The sequence below is a fragment of the Poeciliopsis prolifica genome, unplaced genomic scaffold (genome assembly GCF_027474105.1).
Source record: "Poeciliopsis prolifica strain line A6 unplaced genomic scaffold, Auburn_PproV2 SCAFFOLD005, whole genome shotgun sequence".
Classification (NCBI taxonomy): Eukaryota; Metazoa; Chordata; class Actinopteri; order Cyprinodontiformes; family Poeciliidae; genus Poeciliopsis; species Poeciliopsis prolifica.
The window spans coordinates 1810887-1837042 of NW_026562380.1; the positions used below are offsets into that span (position 1 = coordinate 1810887).

At 38.1% G+C, this 26156-nt stretch overlaps 2 protein-coding genes across 5 annotated transcripts in view; one reads left to right on the forward strand and one right to left on the reverse strand.

The window, feature by feature from the left end:
- smap1 (small ArfGAP 1) overlaps positions 1–23033 on the forward strand; it is a 66057-nt gene extending 43024 nt beyond the window's left edge. For all 4 annotated transcript variants that reach the window (XM_055029476.1, XM_055029477.1, XM_055029478.1 and 1 more), the window contains exons 8-11: positions 10422–10540; positions 16760–16955; positions 18388–18620; positions 20762–23033. In XM_055029476.1, coding sequence (XP_054885451.1) covers positions 10422–10540; positions 16760–16955; positions 18388–18620; positions 20762–20881 — 668 coding nt within the window. In that variant the 3' untranslated portion in view covers positions 20882–23033. The remainder of the gene's footprint in view (positions 1–10421; positions 10541–16759; positions 16956–18387; positions 18621–20761) is intronic.
- A 1079-nt stretch (positions 23034–24112) lies between these two features.
- b3gat2 (beta-1,3-glucuronyltransferase 2 (glucuronosyltransferase S)) overlaps positions 24113–26156 on the reverse strand; it is a 38156-nt gene continuing 36112 nt past the window's right edge. The window contains exon 4 of the mRNA XM_055030278.1: positions 24113–24599. Coding sequence (XP_054886253.1) covers positions 24513–24599 — 87 coding nt within the window. The 3' untranslated portion in view covers positions 24113–24512. The remainder of the gene's footprint in view (positions 24600–26156) is intronic.

Sequence of the window (26156 nt, forward strand, 5' to 3'; positions counted from 1 at the left end):
GTGTGTACTGCTTTCAGAACATTAATTGAGCAGCTCTCAGCCACATCATCGGAAAGCAAATAAACACTCTCCTGTTGCGTCTTCAAACCGCTACAAGTTGACTTGACAAGCATTTCAAGCATTTCAGTAAATTTCCTGTGATTCCTGCACAGCCAGGCGTGGCGAGATGTTGTTCACACCCGGGTATTTTCACATATTGTACATAATTAGACCTCTCCTCATGGTGCAGGAAGACTACTGAAATTTGCTGATCCTCCTCCTCGCTGGTTGTAAATTCATGCTTTTAATATGAATTCCTGCAGAGCTCCGAGTCCAGATTTGTTAAATGTTTTAATTTTCTGTAGTTTGATGAGATCAAAACACATTCCGCATTATAAAGTGGTTCTTTGAAAGAACATTGTGGTCTGTTAATATGCAAAATTAACAGATTGACTGGGAGGAAATTTAAAGGGTTGCTGGATCTCAAGAGAGAAGTGCCCTCAACATTCATCAACGCTCTTGGTGAAGTTACACAAAAAACCTGAAAATGAATAAATCTAAGCATATTTTCACTGAAAAATCAATTTCAGTTTCTTTATTCAGGAGGGAAACAAATCCATACTGAGAAATATGAATATTTTTCACTAGATGGAAAAAAAACCCCACTTTAAAGTAACTTTTATACATATATGAAAAATATGTTTTACATAATTTGTTCAAAGTATCACTATGCCATGACATTCTGAGATGAGACAGATAATCCCAGTGCTAGCGAGAAACAACCAATCAGAGCCAGGAGGCGGGTCTTAGACTTGTCAATCACAGCATCATGTGTTGCCACTCACCCCATCTCCTCCCTTTGCTTTCTGCTGCTTCCTGATAGCAGATGTTGTTCTGAATGTTCAGGCTAGTTAGCATAGCTGCGAATAACAACGCTAAGCCACGCCTCCAGGTCCTGATTGGTTGTTTTTTTTTGTCAGGAGCGGTGCATGTCTTGAGATTGCTATGGAACCACTTGCATTTTATTGTACACATCTGGAAATTTCACACATGCGCACAACGATGGAGGGCAAACAGAAGATTCTTTGACATGCCATCCACAGCCGGGGTGGAACAACACCGTTAGCTAAGTGAAACCTGGAGATGTACGAATTATTAATTTAGACTAATGCGCCACAGGAAAGGGAAAATAACTCAGAAAAATTGTCCTAGTAACCCAGAACCACTCTTTTTCACGTTCTGTGTCGGCTAGCAACTGACAACACCAAAAAACATTCAGGTCGTTGCAGTTGTATGTTTTCCTCCTCTCTGGTTTCTCCCCAGGGACGAAGAGATCGATCTTTTCACAGATTATTTGTCTCATATCAAACTGTTACGGTGTCAGTTTTTATAAACGTTACATACTGCACTTTTAATGAATAATGCCTGGTACGTTATTTTTAACAAGTGTGAATCTGTTTTATAGACTCAAACTATCCACAAATACAGAAATGACATTCTCAGAGATTTTGGTTGACAAAGTTGCAACATTTAGTTCCAGCTACACATTCAGATTTAGAATCACAAAAATATATTAATTGGATTCTTTTACACTGACACATTCCTATTTACATGTCTACAAAGCAGAAATGCACAAAACTCAATTCATGACTACTGTATTTGATTTACAAGGAGAATATATATTTGACTTGCATTTGTGTCCAAAGAACGGTCAAAGATCCCTCTTTCTTATTCTCCAACCTTGTGAGATACTCAAGGAGACGATGAAACATGAGTGCAAAGTATTAACAGTGGATGTGTAATAATTTTATCTCGACATGAGAGTTCCTCCCCCCACTGTATAAAGGCATTAGCGTGATTATGCTCCTGCAGTAAGAGATAAATTAATCTTATTGTCTGTTAGGAAAATGATTTGTCCTCTAGGAGTTAATTAAAACACATTTCCTTGTGGTGACGCAATGATTGTTAGGGACTTTCTGACCATTTTCACTCGTCAGATTGAAGTGAGAACTGAAGGTTTTCTATCACGTGCATGCTGGGATTTCAATGGTTTCCAGTGTTTTCACCAGAAAATCTGCAAAGCCCAGTGGTAGGGCAGTCCACCAGATGCCCGCCATGTTTTCGTGTTAAATGTTATAAGTAGGGTTGTAACGAATGATTTGATTATTATAATTCCTTGAGGAAAATTATATGCCTGGAAGTTTTGTTAAATTATGTTTTATTATTTAGCGCACCGTGTTCTGGTCGGGTGATTATTTGCGTTGCACAACGCTCTCACTTCCGCCTATCAGTTGTTGACGAAAGCTAAGCATTTCATGGAGTTATGATGATGTCTGGGTTTCTATGTTTTTTTGTGGGATTAGTCAGCATGCTTAAATTAACTGGCATGCTGCCTGGAGTGCGGCAGCCTTTCTTCTGCCAGAGCTGCTGCCTGGTGGCTGGTTAAGAGCGAACCGTGGCGCAGGCTGCTGTTCTGCAGTTGATACTTAACGGAAGAGTAACTTTATGGATGAACCGGAGCCGTTTTTCCAATGCAACATATGTGCTAAGATGCTCGTGCCGGTGGGTTAGTGACAGACATGTTGTGCAGAGCTGCATGTCGGTGTGTTAGAATCATGGCACAAAATCAATGAAAGGCAAAAATCTTAATGCTGTTGGATTCAGAAAATGTTAGTGAGCTAATGAGCTAGTGTTGTTGTTATGTCTGCAGAGGCAGGTAGTAGTAACTTTTTTGTGGGGGTAAAAGGTGTAGAAGTAGTTTTAAACCACTGTACTAATAGTCACAGTAATGGTATGAACTCTTGCTGCTCTTCAGCAAGATTGGTTTTGCATTTAAAGAAATAAACTACAGAGATTTTAAACGTTAGATCCTTAGATTTGTGAAACATCTGAGCTAAAATTTATAGATAATTAGAATTTTCTACATGTAATCTCTTAAGGTTATTCTGGGTTTTCTGTTTGAAAGTCATATGTTTGTTCATGTATTTATATTAAATGAAATGAACATTAACTATGCCCACCCCCCAAAATAACCCATTGCCTCTGTGGTATTTTTGTTTTTATTGATGAACATGACATCAGAATGACTGCGGCTCAAAATTAAACAGATATCATGAACTTGATATCTAATATCAAGTTCTTGAAATCAAAATGTCAAACCTGAGACAAAATGTCAAACCCACACTGAGTGTGGGTTTGCCGGTTAACCACACTCAGGATATTCCACGCTTGTTGACCTAAATCTAAACGGCAGCGGCACAAAAAGACAGGCCGGGTTGCTTCAAGGTTTCTTCATGAATTTCTAATATGCAGTTGTTCTCCTTTACGGAGCTGCACTGTGCCGGAGCGAGCTGAGCGGATGAGGTGCTGGCAGAGGAGCCAGAGCCCCGTGGACACGGCATTGATCAAAAATTCCCAACCGCAGCATTGAGAGGAGAGATTGCTATAAATAACCAAGAGTACACCTCTTCCAGCTACACTGGGTGGATGAGATTTCACACATAATCAATAAGTCAAATACACGGCAGTGTGCCTTCAGGATCTCCTTCACAAATCCCTCTGTAGCTCCATCTCTCAGGGAATGCCACTCCTCTGTTGTCAGTAAACCCTGCGCTCTCTCAGATCAGGTTGCTTTGTGCTTTTAGTTGGTGCAGCAGAGGAGAGTAAAAACGGGGCCCAAATTTACTCCAAGGAATATTCTTACTGCGGTTGTCCTCCAGTCTTTGATTTGGATTATGACCATCCTGATGAAGCCGTTTAATAAAAGAACGCTTGAATGTTTAAATTGAATTACTATGGAGGAATTTATGTGAAACTCCTAATATTCTCTATGTAAAGGTCAGGAGTTGTGGGACTACTGTAAAGAAAAATGAACATGTTTCAGGGTGTTTCAGTGAGAAATGATGGAAACTGCCGACCTTTTAAACACAACAGTCTCCAGAGTCTCTAGCGGCTCCTCTATTGTGTATCCTCCTTTCATCTCTGTGGTGTAGGAAGACAAATTGCCACACAAATTGCTGAAGCTAGACCGCCATAAATGTTTTGAACATGTCAATAACTCTGTAGCACAAGCATCCCAACTTACTGAGTTATTTTGTCTTATTTCAAGCATATTAAGATATTTCTCTTGAAACTGGACCAAATTTACTTGGCAAGATTTAATGTATTTGCAGTGTGAAATCTTTTGTTGCGTTCACACTGAACACGTCTGATGCTTCAAATTCGACACGTGCATTTTGGTGCATTCATACCAAATGTCTATGTGGAGTGTCAGACATGTTGGATGCACTCGACGTGTCAACACGCTCCAAACAGTCCAAATCGTGCCGCGCAATCCCTTGACACACCTCCTAATTTACTTTTAATGTAAACCAGATGCACCTATTGCTCTAAACTCGTTTGGTATGAACGCACCACATACCTTTCATCCCCCTCTATTTGTTCTATATTAGCAGGATTTTCTCACCCATCCAAATTGTTGGAATCAGGTTTTCCAATCACTTCCATGGCCACAGGTGTGTAGAATTAAGCAGCTAGGCATGCAAGCTGTTTTCACCAACATTTAGAGAATTAGAGCAAAAACCGAAAGCCGTCTCGTCTCGTCCAACATCAGTATGTGACCTCAAAAAAACGCTTCTGGAAGAATGGTCAAAAATCCAATCCTGGTGGACAGCATTCCCAGAAGAGTTGAAGCTGTTGTAGCTGCAAAGGGTGGACCAACGTCTTATCGAACGCCATGGATCAGGAATGTGACGTCACTTAAACTCATATCTGAGTCAAGGCAGATGAGCAAATACTTTTGGCAATGTAGTGTATCTATAAATATGTGACGGGACCTGATGCACCACTAAATGCACCTTATGTAAAGATAGACTTATGGTAGACCCATACCAGCACTCCGACCCACCAGCAATCATGGCGTAATAAACAACAATTTGACAGCAGCTTTAGAAAAGAAGGCAACAATAATTCAGAGAAACACTTTTACCCAACAGGAACCTAATGCTACAGTCGGCTCAGGCTCACCCTCACTGAACTGTTGAAAGCTGCAAAAGCAAAACCCAGCCTGGAGAATTTCTGCTGCTGCTTGTGGATGCAAGTAGAAGGATAATAATTTGTCTTTCTTCAGCATAAATCTGCTCCCCCAGCCAGCTTTTTGTCAGCAGCACAGCCTTCTGTTGGAAGCTCGGGGTGATTAATGTGTCCTGGGCACAGTCTCGACTTCTTAATACCAGTTGGTAGGAAAGGAAGAGCACACTGGTATCCCCCCATTGACTCCAGAGAATCTTCTTTAAACAAAGCATATTTTTCAGAACTTGCTTCCACTTTCTATTTTTATGTGTTTTTGCTCTTTTAGTGCAGTAGACTTTACTAATCATTAACTTCTTACCACATTTCATAACTAACTCATCATGTTGTGATGTAACACAGAAAGGATTCTTAGTTTTAATAAACCAACATAAGATATTTTTTGTCCAGTTTTACCCCCACACAGAAGGTTTGGTGAGCAGATGAGATTTAGCTCCTTTTTTGACTCCTGCAGAATCTGACATCTCATGCTGTAGTTGAAGCTTGTGTTGGTGGAAAAAGAGTGAATTTAAATGTCTGGTTTAATTTTTACAGAGTCCCCTAGGGAAGATGGAGGATTTTTTCTTATTTTGCGATACCTTGCAAAAGTACAGAGTACTCTAGTACTCCTGGTCTATTTTGTATACAATTTAAAATTTTAAATGTATTCACATTTAAAGAGCCTCAGTGAAGACGTGTTTATATTTTTTTTATTTGATTCATTCACTGCAGGTTTATGTCAGTTTGACTAAGGTTGAGATGAAACTGCATGTGAAAATTGCCTTTTATTAACTATTCAGACTGCCAGCACAAAAAAGAGACAGAAGAGACCTGAAGAAGAAGATTTTGAACTTCAGATATTTCACAAACTAGATATTGATATATGGGAAAACCTTAAGAAAACCTTAAGGTTTATTATCGCAGAAAAAACTTACAGTATTCAATTATGCTGCATGAATTGATTGTTCATGTGCAGTTCCATCTCAACCTTACACAAACTGATATAAACATGCATTGAATAAAAAAATTAAGAATATATAAACACATTTTTATTGGGGCTCTTTAAATGTGTATATATTTAAATTTTTTAATTGAATTTCTGACAGGATGTCCCATAAATATTGGTCTCAGGACACACAAAAAAACTCTATCCCTTTAAAATTTTTATTACCTTTTTAAGAACATATTTATTCACACAAATAGTTTAGCCCATATCATGCTGACCCACTTCTTTATATGACAGTTTCCTCCAGCTAAATATCTTTATAGATCCTGTATGCAAGGAAACCAATGCTCATCTTGGAGGCTGGAAGATGCCAGAAGCATCAACAAACTTAAACATGTATAGAGTTGGGAAAACCACTGCACTCCTGAGGACAACTAAGTAAGATACGGCAGATTGTTAACAAATTTCATCAACAATCCATCTCATCCACAACACACTACAACAGGGATGTCTAAACAAATCTCCAAGTTAAAAGGATGAGGCCCAAAAATATGTATTTAAAAAAGAAAAAAATTTAATTACAAATCTGCTGAAAGTATATCTAAAACATTTGATGGGAAAGGCATCTTGAGAAGCTGAAATATCTGTTCCTTGACATGTCATTGGCTGCCGTTTTCAAACCAGCCAATCCAGAAGCATCTTTCATTTTTCTTATTGCTGATTGGCTGTTCCCCAAAGAGCTAGTAGAGGAAGTGTCAATATGATTTCCACTGTGCATATCAAAACATATTTGGTGTTTGAACTATTAAAATAAGCATTTATAGATGGGGTTTAAAGTATTTTCAGATCTTTGATATTTATTGGCACCACAAATACCAATTGTCTAATGTATTTTGGTTTATTTTGTAGGAAAGGCAAATATAAAGCTTGCAAAAATCTTAAAAATATATTTTTTGCTTTTTTTTTGTTTGTTTATTGTTTTTTTTTTAACTATATGTAAACACCAACACAACCAGATGCCTTTTAAACTTTTCAAAAGGCATCTGGTTGCCAATTCTTTTGGGCTTGGTTGGAAAAAAATTAGAAATGAAGAGATTCTAATTTTTCTTTCTGTGCTTAGCTAAATGTAACAAGTTAATTAAACCAGAGCAGTCTGCTTTTGAGTAAAACCCACAGGATGTCAAATTATAAATTTAATGAGAATGCAAAACAAAAAGTTTTTTTTTTTAACTCCTATTTTGTTTTGTGGCAAACATTTTTTATTGTAAGTAACAATTTTTATTCATTAAAAAATTAATAAATTCTATCTACAACAATCACCTGGGCTGGCAGGACTAATTTTTATCTCTGATGAATTGCCTTTGGGGCTCCACACAGAATTATTTCAGGAGCCACAAATAGCCCCTGAACCGCACTTTGAACATCTCTGTATGTATGTTTTTGTATTTGAAAAATAAAAATACAAATACAATGCAAAACATGGATTGTTTAGTTTAAGAAGTGCTTTATGAAAGTGTTTGAATATGTGTCCACTGTATGAGACTTTAGTTGGTCAAAATTAAATAATAAAGACTTTTCTTCAGATATTTATGACTTGGGTTTTATAAAAGAAACATTAGAGGTTCAAAAGACTTTCCATTTTCAGTGAGACATTAAGAACTTAAATCCACTTCCTTCTACTTCAGATAATGGATGAATCAAAGAAAAAAGTTAAATTATCAGCGCAGTCCTCCTCTTTTAGTCTGCATATTAAAACGTCCGTTTAAGTTGAAGATGTGCAGCGGAGCTATTATCTTTTCAAAAATCCACTCATTTTCTTATGAACTCTTCAATGTCAACTTTATTAACAGAGTTTTTAACTTCCTGCTCTCGTTTTTTTTTTTTTTTTTGACTAAATTATCAACAAAGGTACAAAAATCAACCTTTTTGTGGAATCCAACATGAACGTTTTTGCATATTTTATTTAAGTCAAAAGTTGAGATTTAAAACTCAATGTGTCCATTTATTACCAAATGTGTCCATTTTGTCATGTTTTTGTTTGTCTGTATAACAGAAAATATAAATATGTGGGAAAGAACGGTAAATTTTTAAAAAATCATCCAATTTTTGATTAAAAAGATAAAAATGTTAAATCATTCAACTGGAAAATTATGGAGGTTGTTTTAATTTATCATGGGATTAATTGATTTATTGCGAGAGGTTTGTAGAAACGGTGTGTTTTGGTTTATTTTTATGTTTCTGACCCTTGTTTTGTAAAGAAATGAACATGTAGAAAAGCGATTTTGTGCATTCAAAGCATAAAATGCACAAAATGGTAAAAACGGGACGTTTCTCAGACCTCCACCAACCTTTCCCCCACTTCTCTGCTTGAGGCAAGGGCTTGCTCCTGCAGCCCCCGGGGCAAAGACAACTCCTGCCCTTCAGAAAGTTACTGCAAGCAATCAGCTTCATAAAAAACTCCCATGTACAAAAACGTCTTCCTGAAACTGCGCCGCCATCTCTCTTTCTCTCTCTCTTCTGTTTTTTGTACCTGGAAGGTGTCCCTCAGGTGACCATATGATTGAAGCAGCCAATGAGCTGCAAGGCAGAGAGGATCCAGACCCAGTTAGAGCAGAGGCTAACACCTTGAGGAAAAGAACCCGACAGATTTCAGATTTTAAGAAAACAACGTGTGGAGGCATTTCTCCTTTTTCCCCCATGAGCGACGTGAGATCTGTGGAAAAAACAAAATCTAATCTGTAGTAACAGATCAGGCTTGAGACTCTGGCAAATGGCAAAGAGCAAAATCTTTATTTCAGTCGTTTGCAAACGGAAAACACACAGTAACCACAGCACAACAGCTGTACCTACAATGAGTTCTGACTTGGATCTGCAAGCTCTCACAATATATAGGACTCTCTACACAATGTGGTCACTGCCTGGCCCAGAGCCAATTCCAGTCGAACAGGTTAATGCACAGTCACTCTTAACAGGGTATAGAGAAAGTGCAACATCCTTAGGGTAAGTTAATTGTTCAGATGATAAACATCTTTGTTCAAAAATAGGTGCATTTCCAAAAATCAGGATTACTAATGGAACAATTTTGCATAACAAGAACATTATCAGACTTTGAACGTGCACTCAACACGTAGCCTTAGGTTGTGACATTAAATGGAGGAATTTGTTAAACCTTAGGGTTTATTCCATCTCACTACAATTACCTAACTTGTTTATTGTTATCTGTTAACAAACACTGGCGCCTTATTTTACTAATTGACAACCAACTTGAACTTTTCCAAGGAGAGGTCAAAAGGAAACTATCTAACTGATTCCTCAAAGACTCCTTTACCTACACGTTTTAACAGACTAAACAATACTAGTGTTAAATGACTAAAGAATTAAAATAAAATTCTTAAATAATGACACAATTTTTACTTCACAGATCGTCCACCAAAGTCATAGCAGAGCATCGGGTCATAGCTAAAATATACAGAACTCAAGTCCAGGAAGTTCTGTGTTCTGATTTATTTTAATGCTTTGTGATTAATTTAGAGTAATTTTTTGGTGTTTGTGCTTAAATTAGAGTCCGCCATGGCCTCTTAATCATATAATATTAACATTTTATTTTTATGAACTAATATTAGCACAATGTGACTCTAGACAGGTGAGATTTTAGTCATGATTTAGGGAACTCAGTGTTTCAGATTTGAAGTGCATAGAAGCTGAAAGCTGCTTATCCATGTTTGGTTCTGGTTCTGTGGATGCAGAGCAGAAGGTTGTTTTGACAACAGCAGATCTTTAATGTGTTGTGGTGCTGAGCCATTCAGTGATTTATATACTAATATTTTAAAGTCTATTCTTTCAGTGCAAGGACTTTAAAACTGGCAGGATGTGTTGTATCTTTCTGCTTTTAGTCAGAACTCCAGCTGCAGCGTACTGTTTATGATTGATTTGTTTTAGGCAGACCTGTGAAGACACTGTTGCAGTGATCAGTGCAACTAAAGATAAATGCAGGGATGAGTTACTCTAGATCTTGCTGAGACTTTAGTCCTCTAATCTTGGAAAAGTCCTTCAGGTGAAAGAAACCCGACTTTGTAACCATCTGATTGATTAAAACGTACAGAGGAAACCGTTTTAGCACAACCGCAAAAGCTAACGTTCACAGTCTTCCTTATTTCTGCTCTTTGGGGTTCAGCCAATCAGAGAAAAACAAAAGCCGCTCCTGGTTTGGCTGCTTTGCAAACACCAGCGTATCAAGTAGCATTTTAGCTGCATTTTCTGTAGAGTTATGACAAATAAGAGGGAAGTTACTGCTCCACAAAGTCTAAAACTAAATCATGTGATAATTATTTTTTATCAGTTCTCTCTCCAGCTTGTCCAAGTGTTTTTTTGTTTGTTTGTTCTTTTAAAGCTGAAACTCAGATTTAAATTCTGTTTTCTTGTCTTCCAGATGCTCCAGAGGGAGAAGGGAAAGGCTCTGATCACACGGTTCCCGGCGGGAATGAGCTGGATCTGTTCGGACCGATGGTGTCCAACCCGCTTCCCCCCAACAACACAAAGCATGATCAGGTAGTTAAACACACACACGCGGTGACTTTCATCAGCTGCTTATCACCTCACACAGGCTCCTCACACACACACATGCACAGAGGAGTGAATTCACAAAGCGGCCATGTTTCTGCTACATGGCGACACATACTCTCTGAGGATCGACATCAAAGCGAACTGTCATAACATCCTTCTCTTTGAATTAATTTGACCAGCGTCCTTCAAGGAAGCGTGCAGAGATAAACCAAAAGAAAAACGTTTTATTTATCATTTATCTAGTAGGTCAAGGGGTTAGCTTTCTTCTTATTATTATTGTTTCTGAGTTAATCCAGCAGGGTTTATTTTGTTTACAGTCACTGTGATAATACAAAAAGTCAATTTAAAATTTATATGTTTACTATGTGGTGGTTGAACCAGTTGTTCAATTTTGTTTATGTAATATCTTTTGGTGAAAATGAAAAAACGACTTTTTATCACTAAATAAAGCCATCAGATGGCAATATTACCTGGCAAAATAAAGTAGCAATAAAGTTGAAGGAAGCACAATAACTAAAGAATAACTAAAAAATAGCTGGCATGATCAAATTATTGTCCAGAAATAGTCTGCCAATGGAATTATTACTTTGTTTAAAATCAATATTAAGAAATTAACTACTTAAAACAAACTCTCATATCTTGCTGAAAAGGTTTTTCTTTCAGGTAAAGATTTCTAACACAAGAACACGGTTACCTATAATAATTTAAAGTCACAAAATGACATTTTGTTCCTTTTTCACAACATCAAACATTGCCAGACAAACAGAGACCAGTCTGTCTATTGATCCTCCTCTTTCTTCTTCTCCACTTTACTGACATTTCATGCAACATTTAAACCTCAAAGTTGCCTGGCAGTGTGGGGGGCCAGTAATTGCCTCCGCCTTGGTGCGAAGGTTAGCTTTCCCTGTTTGTTGGTAAGTAACCCATGACTTTTACAAACTAATAGGTTCTGCTCAGACTGAAGAAGTGATTGAACTGGTGACTTATTGCCGTCTTGATTCTTTGTAGACTTTGAAATCATGTTGTGTTTCTACACCTTGAACACACAAATCTGCACGCAGGGGGGCTGAGTGTTGGATTCAGCAGCTGGATAATTCTCTGCAGCATTGCACACACCCAGTTAATAACAACAATACAGTTTGATTAGCTGGGGATTTAAAGGAACGGGTAACTGGCAGCGCTTTGATTCCAGCAGCTATTAACAGGCGCTGAGGAACGCCTCTCCGTCTGCATGCATGTCAATTATAAAAAATGTGATTACAGCTTTGGAGACGTGGATGGATTTGTGTTGTCCCCATCGTTCCTCCTCCTCTCTCTACCTTCTGCAAACAAACTCACAAACATGTTGAACAAAAGTGACCAAAACATTTAGAGGAAAGGTTTATTTTCAGCTGCTTATTGACGTGTTTAATGCCTCCTAATGTAAAGTTTATCCTCATCTCGTAGTGCAAAAACACAAATCTTACCACTTATTGTTATTGTTTATAGTGTAAATATCTTAGTATACTTGAAACAAGACAAAACTAACTTATGAGTGACTTTTCATTGAGCTATAGAAGCTTTTTTTTAAAGTAATTTTTTACTTAATATTAATTTAAAAAAGAACTAATTTCACTTGAAACAGGAGGAAAGTGTCTTATCTTTTTTTCACTTATATTATGGAATTATTTACTTAAAACAAGACACTATATCTTGCTGAAAACTTACTAGTAAATTAGTTTTGTCTTATTTAAAATTTATTAAAATATTTTCACAAGAAACTAGACCAAAATTACAAAGATTTTGTTGTTATATATGTCGTTCATTCTGGCGTTTTAACATCTTATTTATTATTATTTTATTGTGGAATGATTATATCATATGAAGCAAATAACTCTCCAAGTTTATATTTTGTGTACTCAGTCACTCTTTGTGGCTCTGGTGGACCTGCTGCCTTTTTGTTTAAATTCCCACACAAACAAAAACTTTTGAAATTAAAATACAAACCTCCCTCCCCCCCCAAAAAAAACAAATCACTTTATGGTTGATTTTTGACTTATTTTTCTTAAAATGTAAAACATTTTAAGAAAACAAAAGCCTACCATTTGTTTTTGTTTGCTATGACCAAGTTTACAAATAAATAAATAATTTAGCTCCATGACCCTCACAGTAGTGTCATGCAACTGTGGGTGGAAATCTGAGGATATATTTACATAACAAATAGCAAGTCTTCATTTAAAAAGACACACTTTATGTGTTTGTTGTAAGCAACAAAGCGTGGATCAATAAATGCATTATTTACTTAACTACACGGAGACACAGTAGATAATAATTCAAATTACGTACAAAGAACAGAACAGTCATTTACTGGCTTGTATCCAGAAACTGTTAAAACAGAAAAAAATTAGATTTTTTTTTTTTGCGCAAACTGTTCCAAAAAATGTCTTTCTGTATCTCTTAGATGTGTTAAACTGTGATTCTCTTGTTGTTTCAATAACCTACAAATTTGCTGTACTTTGACATGTTCAAATGCAATTTATCATAAATAAATCTTCTACTATATCATTCATTACTTATTTTGTTCTCAGCTCATCAATTTATTACAAAAATGTCTTCAACTTGTGTTCTTTATGGGTGAAGTTTCTAATAAAAGTTAAAATCAATCCTAAAACATAAACGTTTGTTTGTCAGTCCTGACAAGAATGATGTATAGATGTAAAAGTTACAGAGAGAACAGAGAACTGGTGGTGATTAGTGGCCTCTTGTTTGGTTTTTTTCCCTCTTTCTTGAGTCCCTGATCTGTTTCCCCTTGTTTTGATTTATTTTGGTCTCTGTTTCATGCTGTTTCTCTTTGGCACGCCATAATTCAGTTTCTCCAAGGCAAGCTTTGCTTTTGTTTTTAGTAAATTAGCACAAAATCTGCGGCGCACACACACATCTACACAAAACGTGGCGTTGCTTTAAAGCCACAGATGGCCTGTCAGAGGGGAGTGTATGGGTATTTTCAAGCCATGATGGGAAAAAGTGGAGAGAAAGAAAGAAAGGTGTGTGTGCGTATGTGTGTGTGTTTGTGTGTGCTTGGCTGTAGAGGTCTATGAATAGCGACAGTGAGGAAAAGCCTGTCAGAGCAGTAATTCAGTGCTTCGGCTGCAGCCATCAGCACAAACACAGGGTGAGAAGAATGGAGCCTTGTTGGAGAGGTTTTCTATTACACAATGTGCTGCTAGGAGCCCTGCAAGGCATCACACACTATGTGGATGGAGTGCATGATGCCGTTCGCTTCTCTGGAAGAGTCGGAGATGATGAGCAGCGCTGCGAGTGTCACTTAGAGGAGTGAGAACATCTTACATCGTCGGTCACCCGGTTGGCTTTGGCGAGAAATCGTCTGATTGCTGTGCCACTCTTTCTCTGCAAAGGAATCTAAAGTTTCTGGAGTATCTAGCAATCAGATGTTTAGTTGTGAGCAGCTTTGGAGCGGTCCAGTCTGGATGTAATTGGTGCTCATTCAGAAGTGTCAAACTGGGTCAAATTGGGTCAAATCAAGGTCATGGAGGCTATTAAAGGGCCGGTTGTGCCAGAATATATTAATAAAACCTGCTCACTAAAATGTCAATTCTTAACATTAAATAATATTATTGAACATCTTTTCAGTCCCTCCAAGATTTCATGATTTTTTTTGTGATTTCTTTTGCAATAAAAATCAAAGTATTTGTGTTATATTTTACTTATTAATGACATTAAATGTGACGTTTTATTACTTGCTGAACAGATCAGAGCCTCGAGTTTGACACGTTTTAATTAACTAGTAGCTTTCTCTGGCGGAGCAAATCTGCTTTCAGGCAGTTGCAGAACCTCTCGACAGTCCAAAAACGTTTTTGGATAACAAAATATCGTTATCCATTTTATTTTAACAATGATTAGTAAGATTTGAGTTTTTTCTTTTGGTCATGAATGTAGTTCAATCAGGCATTTTTAATGTGTTTTTTTTATTTTCTCAGCCACCGTTTGTGATGGATCCTTTTTGTTTGAATTTCAACATAAAAAATGTTATTTTACTTCAATTACATTATATATGGTTAATTTTTGACTTAAAAAACATTTTAAGAAAAATAAACTACCACTCATTCATGTTTATAAGATGATTATCCAAAGAAGGATTATCAGTCAGAGGCTTCTTCAGGTTCCCTGTGATGCAGATGGCAACAGGACATCTTTCCTTAATGGTGCTACACTAACTCTTTGAAGAATCGGAATTAATGAGTTACAACAACATTTAAATTATTTTTGAATTTGAATCAGCTGCTCGTCAGAAATACCCTGAGTTCCCCAGAATCTCTAAATTCACCTGGATGACGTTTCGTTTCACTCAGATTGAGGTGCAGCGATGAGCCTCTACCTCACCTGGGTGTAAAAGTGAAACAGAAATTACTGTTAAATACATCCATTAACACTGCAAACACTCTTCTTCTTCCTCCTCTTCTTCTCTTGATATAAGCGGTTCTGGTGAGGGTCTCTGCTCTTCCAACCAGGATTCATGCTAATGTGTTGCTGCTATTAATAGACGCTCCATCTTTCCTCTGAACACCTGACTCACCTCTGTGATGCAGAACGGACCATCACTTCCTTCTCACTCTTCCTTCCTTTTGTCTTCATCAGTCTCTCTTACTTATCGTTTCTCTCCACATTTCTCTGTTTTTCCTCCCTATATCCATTTGCTCTTCATTTTATCTCCTCCCTCCTGTCATTGGACGGCCAGACGCAGCGGCACAGCACTGCCTGCTAACCAGCGGAGGCCAACACACTCTTGGATGTTTGCGACGCTGATTTTAGAGCGTTTATTCAGCGGGGAGTGTGTTGCAGGAGCAGCTGTTTATCAACCTGTCTGTGCTGGTGTTACTCATGAATCCTCCTCCATCCCCCGTCCCTTTGCTCAGGTTTTCTCAAATTCACCTTGGCTACTTTCAGCTGCATCGTTTTTATTAAATTATTTATTTATTTTTTATAAATCAGTGCATGTTTGAGTTCATGTCTGCCTCTATTTGCAGCAGCCTAATTAATGTAATCCATCTCACTTAGCTGTGACAAGGCCTCTCCTCTTTTCTTTTTTGCTCATCTGTTTCTTTCTCCTTTGTTTTTCAATCTTTTCTCTGCTTCCTTACTTATAACCCAGGTTTTATGCGGTAAAACTGCGCCGTGTATCCGTCATTACCTGAGCTCACTTGGGATCAGCACTGAAGCAGAAAAAGTTAAATTCAGCTAATAAATATTTATGAAACTCCTCCTGAATGTGCTGAGATAAAGAAAAATTAAGATCTCTCAAAGTATGGAAAGCGGAGTCGACACAAAGTTGAAGAGGAAAGTACACTCGGGAAGACGAAAGAGGAGAAGAAGACACTCAATTAACCAATCCCGATCGATTAACACCATTTGTTTTGGCAGTTTGTGTTGGGAAAAGAACAGCAACAATTTTAGAGAATCAACTGCTGCTACACATCAATCTGGGAAGGGTTAAGAGGCCATTTACAAACAGTTACATGCTATTTTAGGGATTTTCTTTCTTTTTTTGCATTCACTGCAAAAACGCAAAATCTTACCAAGTATTATTGGTCTCGCTTTTAGTGCAAATATTATTGTACACTTGAAATAAGACAAACTAACTTAAAAGGAACTTCTCAGCACTATGGCTTGTTTTAAATAAATAATTCCTAAATATTTATGAAAAAGTTTTAGTTTCACTGGCAGATTATTTAACTTATAACACAGGAAAAATATAATATTACAAGTTAAATAATCTGCCAATGAAACGAGAACCTTTTCATCAATATTAAGAAATAATTTACTTAAAACAAGCCTTTAAATCTTCCTAAAAGTTTCTTTTTAGGTAGATGAAAATAAATACAACATTTTTGCTTGGAATTTCAGAGACATATTGTCAGTAGTTCATAGAATAAAAGAATAATGTTCATTTTACTTTATAAATGAGTTTCACTCATTTATAAAGAGTAAAACTGATCAATTTAAGAGGTCTCTTATTTTTTTTTCCAGAGCCGTGTATAGCATTTTATAACATCTTAAGTTAGCATAGTTACTTAAATGTGCTATAAATACCTGGAAAATACATAATACTGGCCCTTTAAGAAAGTGTAATTGAAGCAGTGTGTACTGTAGATTTATAGAAATATTTATCTGCAATGTTTTGCTAAATTTACTCGTTTGTTTTTTCAGTCAGGTTCCAGTGCAGCTCCTCCACAGGGGGAACCCCCCACTTCCTCCTCCTCTTCCTCCACCTCCTCTTCCTCGACTGCCACAAAGGTGGAGGAGAAGAAGCTTTTATCTAAGGACTCCATCCTGTCTCTGTATGGCAGCAGCTCAGTGGGCAGTCAGCCACAGAGCCAGCCACAGCCGGCTGCTGCAGGACCAGGTATCAGCCGCCATCCATTTTTAATAACCAGTTGTTATCCAGGTTCAGCCAGCTGACTTTTACTGTTTTTCTCTGGAGCCCAAAGCTCCAGCAGAGACGCTTTATGCATTTGCTTTGAGTTTTATGGGATTTAAAAGCATTTCCTCTGAACTCTTGCTGCCTTTATAGGGGCTCGGTATATGAGCTGTTAGACTACAGGTTCTTACTGCAAATGGAAGTTGGTGGAATTTGAACCCTTTCGGTGCAATGTTTGCCTCCAAGCTGCACAACCTCTGCAGGGTTTGATGTTGCAGAGAGGAGCAAATCCCACTTTATCTGTGAGCAGCTACTTATTAGGCCTCATTTTAAATATATTAAGAAATGTTTCCAGAGGTCGTGAAAGGTCAACCAGCCTTGCACCTTCTTCAAATCAGACAAAATTGGTGTCAACTCGACTACACCACTTTTGCGCTGGTTTGTGTAGCAAAATATTTGTTTGTGCTGCTCTAGCTTTGAAAATATTAATGAAAAGTCAACCAGTCCCCCTCCTTTAACAAAATTAAACAAAATTGGTGTCAAACGTTTGTGCAACAGTTTTTTTTGTTTGTGCTGCTGTGACTTTAAAGATATTAAGAAATGGTCAATTGGAAACGGAAACGGAAATGGAAACATTTATTGATATCTTTAAAATGAAAGCGGCACAAACAAAAAATGTTGCTGCACAAACGTTAAATTTGAAAGAGGCGGGTTTTGATTTGCAGCTTGCTCGGTGAGAACGTGAGTGTTTATTTGTTGAAGAAAAGATGCTGCACGTCTACACACTGGTGCACTCCACGAGTGACGCGTGTTGAAAATGACAGATGATGGTGGCAGATCAAAGGTCAGCATGCAGAAATGCTGCCAACCCCAGTTCCCTGCTGCATTCAGCGGCGCGACGCAGCGTCGGCGTGAGCAGAGCGGAGCGTCTGCAGATTCATCTCACACTTATTAGATGTAAAGACTGAAGTGTCAGCAGCGTTTGTGTTTGTGCTGCGTGGGCGGCCGCTCCTATTGTACACACTTCACAAGAAGCGAGCGCGGCGGCGCTTTGGGATTTGATTCGAGCGAAGGGGAGGGAGGAGTCAGCAGATCCAGAGTGGAGGCCATGTTGATTATTGATTATTGAGCTGCATTGAGGGGAGTTGATTAGGATGAGAAATGGAGATGAAGGGAGTTTTATGATGCTTCGTTCTGAATCAGAGGAATGACGCGCTTCATCATTCATCCTTTCATCCGTCCATCCATCCATCCATCCAAAAAAACAAATTAAATGTGTTTTTGTTTGTTTTTATATCCAAATATGTTGATGTAAAAGTTAACCATAAAAATGTTTTAAAACATCTGAATTTTACCGTGATCTTAAATAACCCTAAATATTTTCCTGCTCCTTTTGTGTTTGTGTCGTTTCCCCCAGTGGGATCGTACCTGGGCCAGCCTCAGATACAGTTCAACCCACCAGGTTTCCCTCCAGCGATGGGAGGAAACGTCCCAACCACGGCCGTGATGGGTGGCGGTTCGCCGATGTCCGGCGTGACGCTGCCGAACGGCGGCTACCTGGCAGGGATGCCGGCCAGCCAAGGACAGAACCTCTACAACATGCAGCAAGGACTGCAGCAGCCGCAGCAGGGACAGTGGAACATGAGCCAGGTGACCCATAAGGACATTAATCCAGGTTCCCTCTGTGTTTTGGTGGACTAGAGAGCACACCTTTGCTGTTTTAGTAGTCTAAATCTCATAAATCCAGTGTCACAGTTTGGCCATGCTTGTCCTAGCAGGTGATGCATGGCCCTGTGTTGTGTTGATCTACCCTTTTCTCTAAAGCTCAGGACTTTTTCTCCTCAGCAATTCTTCCACAGCAGCAGCTCTAATCTGCTGTTTTTAAAAATTACAGAGTCTAAGTTTAGTTAATTGACTAATTAATATTCTATACAGGATTTGTTTACTAGAGTCTGTACATCTTTTTACATCCTTAACTTGAAAACAGTATGGTAGATTTTATCATTTATTTCTAATAAATATTTTTCTTAGAAATGTATTATACAGACGTAGAAAATAACATACCTCTGTTTACATGTCACTGTTTACAAGGTGTACTAATGTTAACCTTTTAAAAGTCTTCAAGCTTCCCCTTAGCCATAAAAGTCAGTTTTTGCATTGCCAGCTAATTTGATTCGTTCGTTAAACCAGGCAGTAATAGCGACGTGCGACAGCAATAATTTTATAATTTTAATGTTTTTAATGATAATTTAGAAGTGAAATGATGAACTGTCAGCATGGAGTGAAGGTTTAAATCAGATCCTCGGATGAAGAGTTGGTTTCTGTCCATTAGCTGGAAGCAAACTGTCGGAGCTGGCAGCTGGGAAAGGAAGATAACCTGACAAAAACTGGGTTTCAGCAGCACTTTGTTGCCCGCTGTAATGAGCCGTATGTTTAGTTAGCGCTGTGGAAACTGTTAAGAAATAAAAAAAGAAAGGGCTTCAGAGAAATAAGGAAGCTCTGGCATTCCTATGAGATTGTTTTCCTGGCAGCTTTTCAGTCCACTTTGGACCAGATGTTCAGCAAATCTAGAGTCTGCTGCTAGTAAATAACACCTCAGATGAAAACCGGAGTACAAAAAAAACCTTTGTTTTGACACCAGCTCTGCCATAAGATGCTTTTCTTGTTGCTTTCTCTCCCCAACCTCACCTTTGTGATGAGGCAGCACAGAAACACACATAGCTGTCAAACTAGTTCTCACAGAACTACATGTACAGGTGTGCAGGTGAGGATATATGTGTGTGTACTACGTCTGCAGGGGATGTCAAAGAACATCCCCTGCACACGCACACCTACAGCACTCAGGTGAGCAGATAAGTGAGGAACATTCATAGTAGATAATAGATAAGACAGAATGAAAGGTGGATGTTGAATAGGTAGGACACACCGGCCATTTTGAGAGTCTGACACCACGATAACCCTCAGTAAATATGTCACAGATTTCCATTACAAATGTGTAAAAATCTTTGTTTTCTTTTAATGACGTGTCTGTGATTATTTTTCTGATCTTTACAGAATGACACGATTAGAGCAAGCTGAATCTGTTAGGTAAAAGCAACCCATATCCAATTATTAAATGTTTTTTTTCACAGCAGTCTGAATGGCCCAAATCTGATCTTTTCACCCTCCAAAAAAATTCGATTTGTTCCATCTTCATATGTGGAATTAAATCAGATATCTGATAGCTTTCAAGTCCGAACTGCAGTCTGAATGGTCATGTTGCATTTTATTCACTTTTTATATAATTTATGTCAGACTTGCATCATAATTCTGCATATAAATGATGGCTGAAGCAAACTGTTCCTTCATCTTGCTGCAATCTTCTGACAATAATGTTTTCATTGCTCAGCAACTTTAAAATCCATTCTTATTCCTGTAAACAGAGAAGTGTAATGTCTATATTCTTCTGAGTCTGGTTGGAATTGAGATCAATGGAAGAAATCCCGGACAGAACACTGAGAAGAGATGAGAATCAAATAGAAACTTGTAAAAAGGCAGTGGCCAATCTATAAATCAGTTTAACTAGATTTTACACAATCTTAATACTGCCACTCATTAAAATATTTTTAATATCGTGATATTGAGATATTTCTTACTTGACCCACACCGGCATAGTCCATGTCCACAGGAAAATGGAGTCGACCTTCATTGTATTGGTAATTTTAGAACCTGCGTTTGTTCTTAAGGAGTAAAAAAAACAACAACTGAATTTCCTCTGGTGTTTTGTTTGTTCTTTCCCCCCCCTATCACAGCAAATGTCTAGCATGGGTTTGGGTGGCGGAGGACCAGCGGCCGCCGCGCCTACAACCGGTTGGTCCGCTTCTCCAGCGCCAGCTTCGGGTCAGACCCTCAGCACTCAGCTGTGGAAGTGACCTGGACCAAGTTCAGAGGATGCAGTGGGAGGCGGGGTGGCACCAGACTGATTTACTCTCCTGTATGCACAACATTGCTATAACTACTAATAATAATTTAACAACTTAAAAAAAAATATGAAGAAAGATCGCAGCTGTGTGTTCACCGTCTTTCCAAATGTTCCTCCTTTGATCCGTCCTTTGTTGTTGTTGTCTGAAAAAAGACAAAACAGACTAACAGGCAGGAAGCTGCTAACGCTAACGTAAGCCTTTATCATTACAGAAACGTAGAGTTAGTGAATCGTGGTTCAGTACCTACAGTAGATATGGATATCTTGTTGTTGGTCTATGCTTCCCGCCTCACTCTGTAATGTACATTGAACTCTTCTCTCTTCCACTGACTCCCTCTATTGAGCCAACAGAAGCACACAGCAGATACTTGTCTGAGCAGTTCTGCATTTCTATGAAAAACAATACGAAACTCCTGCATTTTCAAAGAAGAGGGAAAAAAGTCTCAGCTTTCTGGGCTTTTCTGTGAGATTCTGCTGCAGGTTTATATTTTAAATGTCATTTTCCACATATAGCTGCAGATTTTAACAATTTCCCTTGTAATATAATTTAAATAAAGCATTTAAGTGAAGCAATATTACAATCACAGCAGGTTCTGTTTGATTATTTAGTGAGCAAATCCCCTTGTGCCCAAATATATCAGTGAACATAAGAGCTACTCAGCAGTTCTTTCATATTGACTTTGATTTTCACTTCAAGAACAAAATAAAACATTTGCACTTCTTGGAGCTCCTTGCAGCCATAAAGGAAAGAAAGTTTCCACAATTTAAGATTTAAGAAGGGAAGTAGCATCTCGGTGCTGCTAATGAAAACATGCTTATAGGTGACCTATTATGCTGTAGGTTTATGGGCGACACAAAACACATTCCTTACATCTTTTGCACAAAATCACTCTTAGTTAATGAGATTTTAGTCTAATCAGTTGTGTCTGTGAGCTGTTTTAGGGCATCTTATCTCTTTAAATTTAAATAAGCTGAAACTGAAATGGCTGCAAACAGATTCGCAGTTATACAACCATACAGCTTTATGCATCTTTGTGCAAAGATAAACTTTTGTATCTTTGAACATCTTTGATTATGCAAATAAGGATTCTTCATAAAACACACAAAAAATTAATGTAATGCCAAAAAACCGGCTATGTGTTTTAAATAGTTTTAGAACCAAATGGAAATACAAAAACATTGAAAACGTGAATTTTGTAATGTGTCGCCTTTAACTTTCATGACAGACCAGTAGGAAAGGGACAAATAGTTTAGAGCGTAACCTCTCGCAGATCTGGTTCAGTTCTCTCCAAACGTTTATTTCAAAGCCTCTGAAACCGATCACTGTTTGTTTTGACACGATAAGGAGACAAATGAGCTTTTAATCCGTCCCAGGAGACAGCAGGGTCTTTAGCAGGGTCTTTAGCAGGGTCTTTAGCAGGGTCGTAAGCCGTGAGAGAGGTGTGTACTCTCATCTGGTGCTTTAACACCTCAAAATGTAGATGTTACATTTTAACTGCTGAGCCGTCCCCGGTTCCTCTAGGTGTTTCAGGTTACTTCATCTGTGATTTTCCAAAAGAAGAAACAAATAAAATGAGTTTGTTGTTAAAATGAGCCATTTTTCTCCTCCACAATCCTTGCGGAAATCACAGGTGTATCTCCAGCTGTGTTTTCCTGGTAACTCATGTCCAGCTGAAACTTTTCTGATATTCAGAACCGGTGCGGCTCTTGCAGCGTTTCATCCCCAGTAAGCGATCTCTCTGCCATCTTTATTGTGGTGCTTTTTGTCGTGTGTGGTGCAAGAGAAACAGTTTGCTACAAATAAACCTGGATAACCAATCAGAGGTTGAAAAGAAGGACCTGTATGAAACTCTTGGATGGGTCCCATCATTGTCTGTTTCTGCCATGCAATAACTGGTGCACTCTGTGTGAACATTACAATAAAATTAAAGTCCTCCAGGTTTATTTGTGGTCTGATTAATATTTCTAGTGCCTAAGTGCAGAAAATGGTGAATTCTGTGATTAAAAACAATCTCTGTCTGACCTTCAACTCCACTGCTGAATTATTTGCTCCTTTTTTGTTCTTTCAAATTTAATGAGGTTCAGTTTGAATAAAGTCTCTGAAATCCTAAACTTCTCACTGTTTTTATTTTTCATCCTTGTTTTCTCATTTAAGTTTTTCAGTCCTGAAGCAGGAAGTCATTTTCTGCTATTCCAAAAATTCAGGTTTTCTGTTTTTATGTGATGTTTCATGATGAAAAGTTTATTTCATCATGATTGAAAGAAACTTTTGACCCAAAATGATCATTTGAGTCGTTTGGTGGGAAATCCAGAATAACAGACATGAATTGGAATAAAAGGAACTCACTGTGAGACGATTGGGATTGGATAAAAATCCCATTTTTTCCATATAAAACTCAGAGTTCCTTGGGGCGGCGGCTCATTATTTAGTTTTTATCTACGTAACGCCAGACCTTGGTACATGTTTACTACTTAGAACTTCACAACAAAAGTTTCAAATTCAAAATCGGAGACCTATTTTCTTCTAAACTTGCAAATCGATGTTATTTTTCACTTTATGGTGAACAAGTGGACAATAATACAGCTTTCAATAATGCAACAGGACAGCTTTCTATAGAAAGACATCTGCAGCTATATTGAATCAATAAATGCAGCAGTTATGGTGCTTTGTAGAAAGGAAAACTATGGAGGAACTGTTATTTACTGGTTTTATAAAACACCTTAAAAACTGAATCCTAATTCTCATGGATGTAAGTTTTGGTGAGCTAGAGTATTTCTGGTGTGGCTATTATAGATTTTAGTTCTTTTTTCTCCACATTTGATCTTCTGTGTACCTAAAATCAAAATGCTTTGGAATATTGTAATGATACAAATTAAGTGTTGTCAGAAAACTCATCATCATGTAACTCAGACACAATATAGAGGCTGTAAAATCGCAGAAATAAAACAAATTGAAAATGCATAGCCAATGAAATCAAAGATAAATGTACGGAACTATTATCTGATAGCTTAAAACGTGGAGAATCTTATCAATCCAAAGTAGGTTTGGTGATAATGAAGTTGTTTTCCACTTTGTTCATCTGTTAAATAACATAATTTTGGGGTGTGGATATTTTTTTCTGAATTAAAAAAAACTGAGCGAACATCGTCCCACGGTAATGATTGCTCATTCTCCAGACGGTGTAACTGAGCGTGTTTTATTAACATGTGCTTTGAAAACAGACAACAGAGTCGCATATTATCTGTCTGACCTCTTTATATTGCCGTCCCACAGTCAGTTTGACAACATGATGAATCAAAGTGACACACACGGCACTTCTCAGTTCAGCAGCACAATGTTTCACATTTATACGTTTTGTAGTTACATCAGCAGGATGTGGATGGAAGAAAACAGAAAGTCCAGGATGTCGCAGCTCTTTTTAGACGAGTCCGGTTCTCCCAAAAGCAACATTTGGATGGACGGCAGAGTCATGAATCATGCAGACCCTCAGAGTTTTTGTCTGCTGTTCGGATCGTCTCCGCCTGTTCTGGGCAGAAAGCAGGTCGCTGTCGCTCACTCCAAAGCTGAAGGTCTGATGGCATCACACCTCGATGTCCACGGTGTCTTTTTTGAGTTTGGGCTCGTTGGCGAGGTGCGGTTTCTCTGTGCGAGTGTGCCAGACCAGAACCTGCAAGTGGAAGAAAAAAAGGCGATGAGAAAGTCTTTTAATTACCTGACAACAATGTTGTCACCCTCCTAAGAGTATTTTTATAGGGAAAAAAGTGACTTTTGCAACAAAAATCCCTCCTCCTTTCTATTTCAGAGATCAATTTACTCAGAATCCTGACTTTTTTCTCAAAGTTCTTCTTTCTCAAAATTTTGACTTTTTCTCAGAATTCTGTTTTCTCAGAATTTTGACTTTTTCTCAGAATTCTATTTTCTGACTGCTTTCCCCAGCATTTTGATTATAATCTTTGAATTCTGACTTTTCAAAATCAGAACTCTTTTTCTCAAAATTCTGGCTTTTTTCAGAATGGCTTTTTTTTATCCCACAAGATTAAAGTCAGATTTATGAAGAAAAGTAAGTAATTTTTCAATGGCCCTAATCCTCATATCCTTGAGAAGATATTGTCACTTCCTGCCTGAGATACCTGACTCACTAAGAGATGTCTTGATGTTGAAACGTCATGCCAGGTTGGCCCATGATGAGTGAATGAAAACTTTTGACCTGAACCCAACACACCTTTGCTAATAGAATAATTAGCTTTTTATTTGACATAAATTTCAAAGATCTGTCTCTTTGTGTTCAACAAAAAGCTAAAACTTCTCCTGTTTCCTCTGTTTTATTATATCAAAACACAAAAAGATCCAATTCACAGAAAACGTCATGTTTCTGTGACAATATTACAGAGCAGACGCCATAAAGTTACTATATTCTTGCAGTTGTATATTTTCCACTCCGAGAGCAAATTTTTTTGAACCAGAGAGTTTCTTTCTTTCCCGATGCGGTGATGAAACTCGGGATCTGTCAAATAAAAGACGCTCAGCGCAGACTGCATTATACCAGAGGGAAACAGTCTGACACCTCCTGAAACGGATCAAATCAAAACCTAACCACACTTGTTTGCAACCATTTTCACAGCAATACATTGTGAGAAAGACTGGAGAGATTCTGAGTTTCACTCAGCCTGGATTCAAATGTAAATCTGCAGAGGTTTTTTGTCCTAAGCTATAACTAATGAGCCCATAAAAGTGTGCAGAGATTCACAGTGGCGTGATTTATTGCAGGCTGCGGACACTGATGCTGTCTGTTCTGTGGGCTTCTTCAGGTGGAACGTGTCACTTCCTGCACTCTCTGCTGCTAATTGGCCTGCTTTGCATTTCTAATGAGGCTAATGTAGCAGCTACCAAGGCGCTGATCCAGAGCTGTGGGGGGAAGCGGCGTTTGGGTCGGAACATTCTGCAGTGAGAGCTCTCCTGTCTAACACACGATTCCTTCTCCATTCGTCACTTTTCCTCTCCTGGCTTTCATCTCATCCTTCCTGTTCTACCTTTTTGTTTCACCTTCAGGCAACATGGAGACAAAAAGCTTGGCTGGGATTTTTTATTCTGCAAAGAGAGGTCACTACTTTTACTTCCCATCAAAGGGGGATTTTGTAGGGAAAACCTTTTCCCTTCAAGACGACATGAGTTCTGGTAAATTTCACTTCGAGCTTCAATTTTACTCTGAACAACTTCTGTGAAA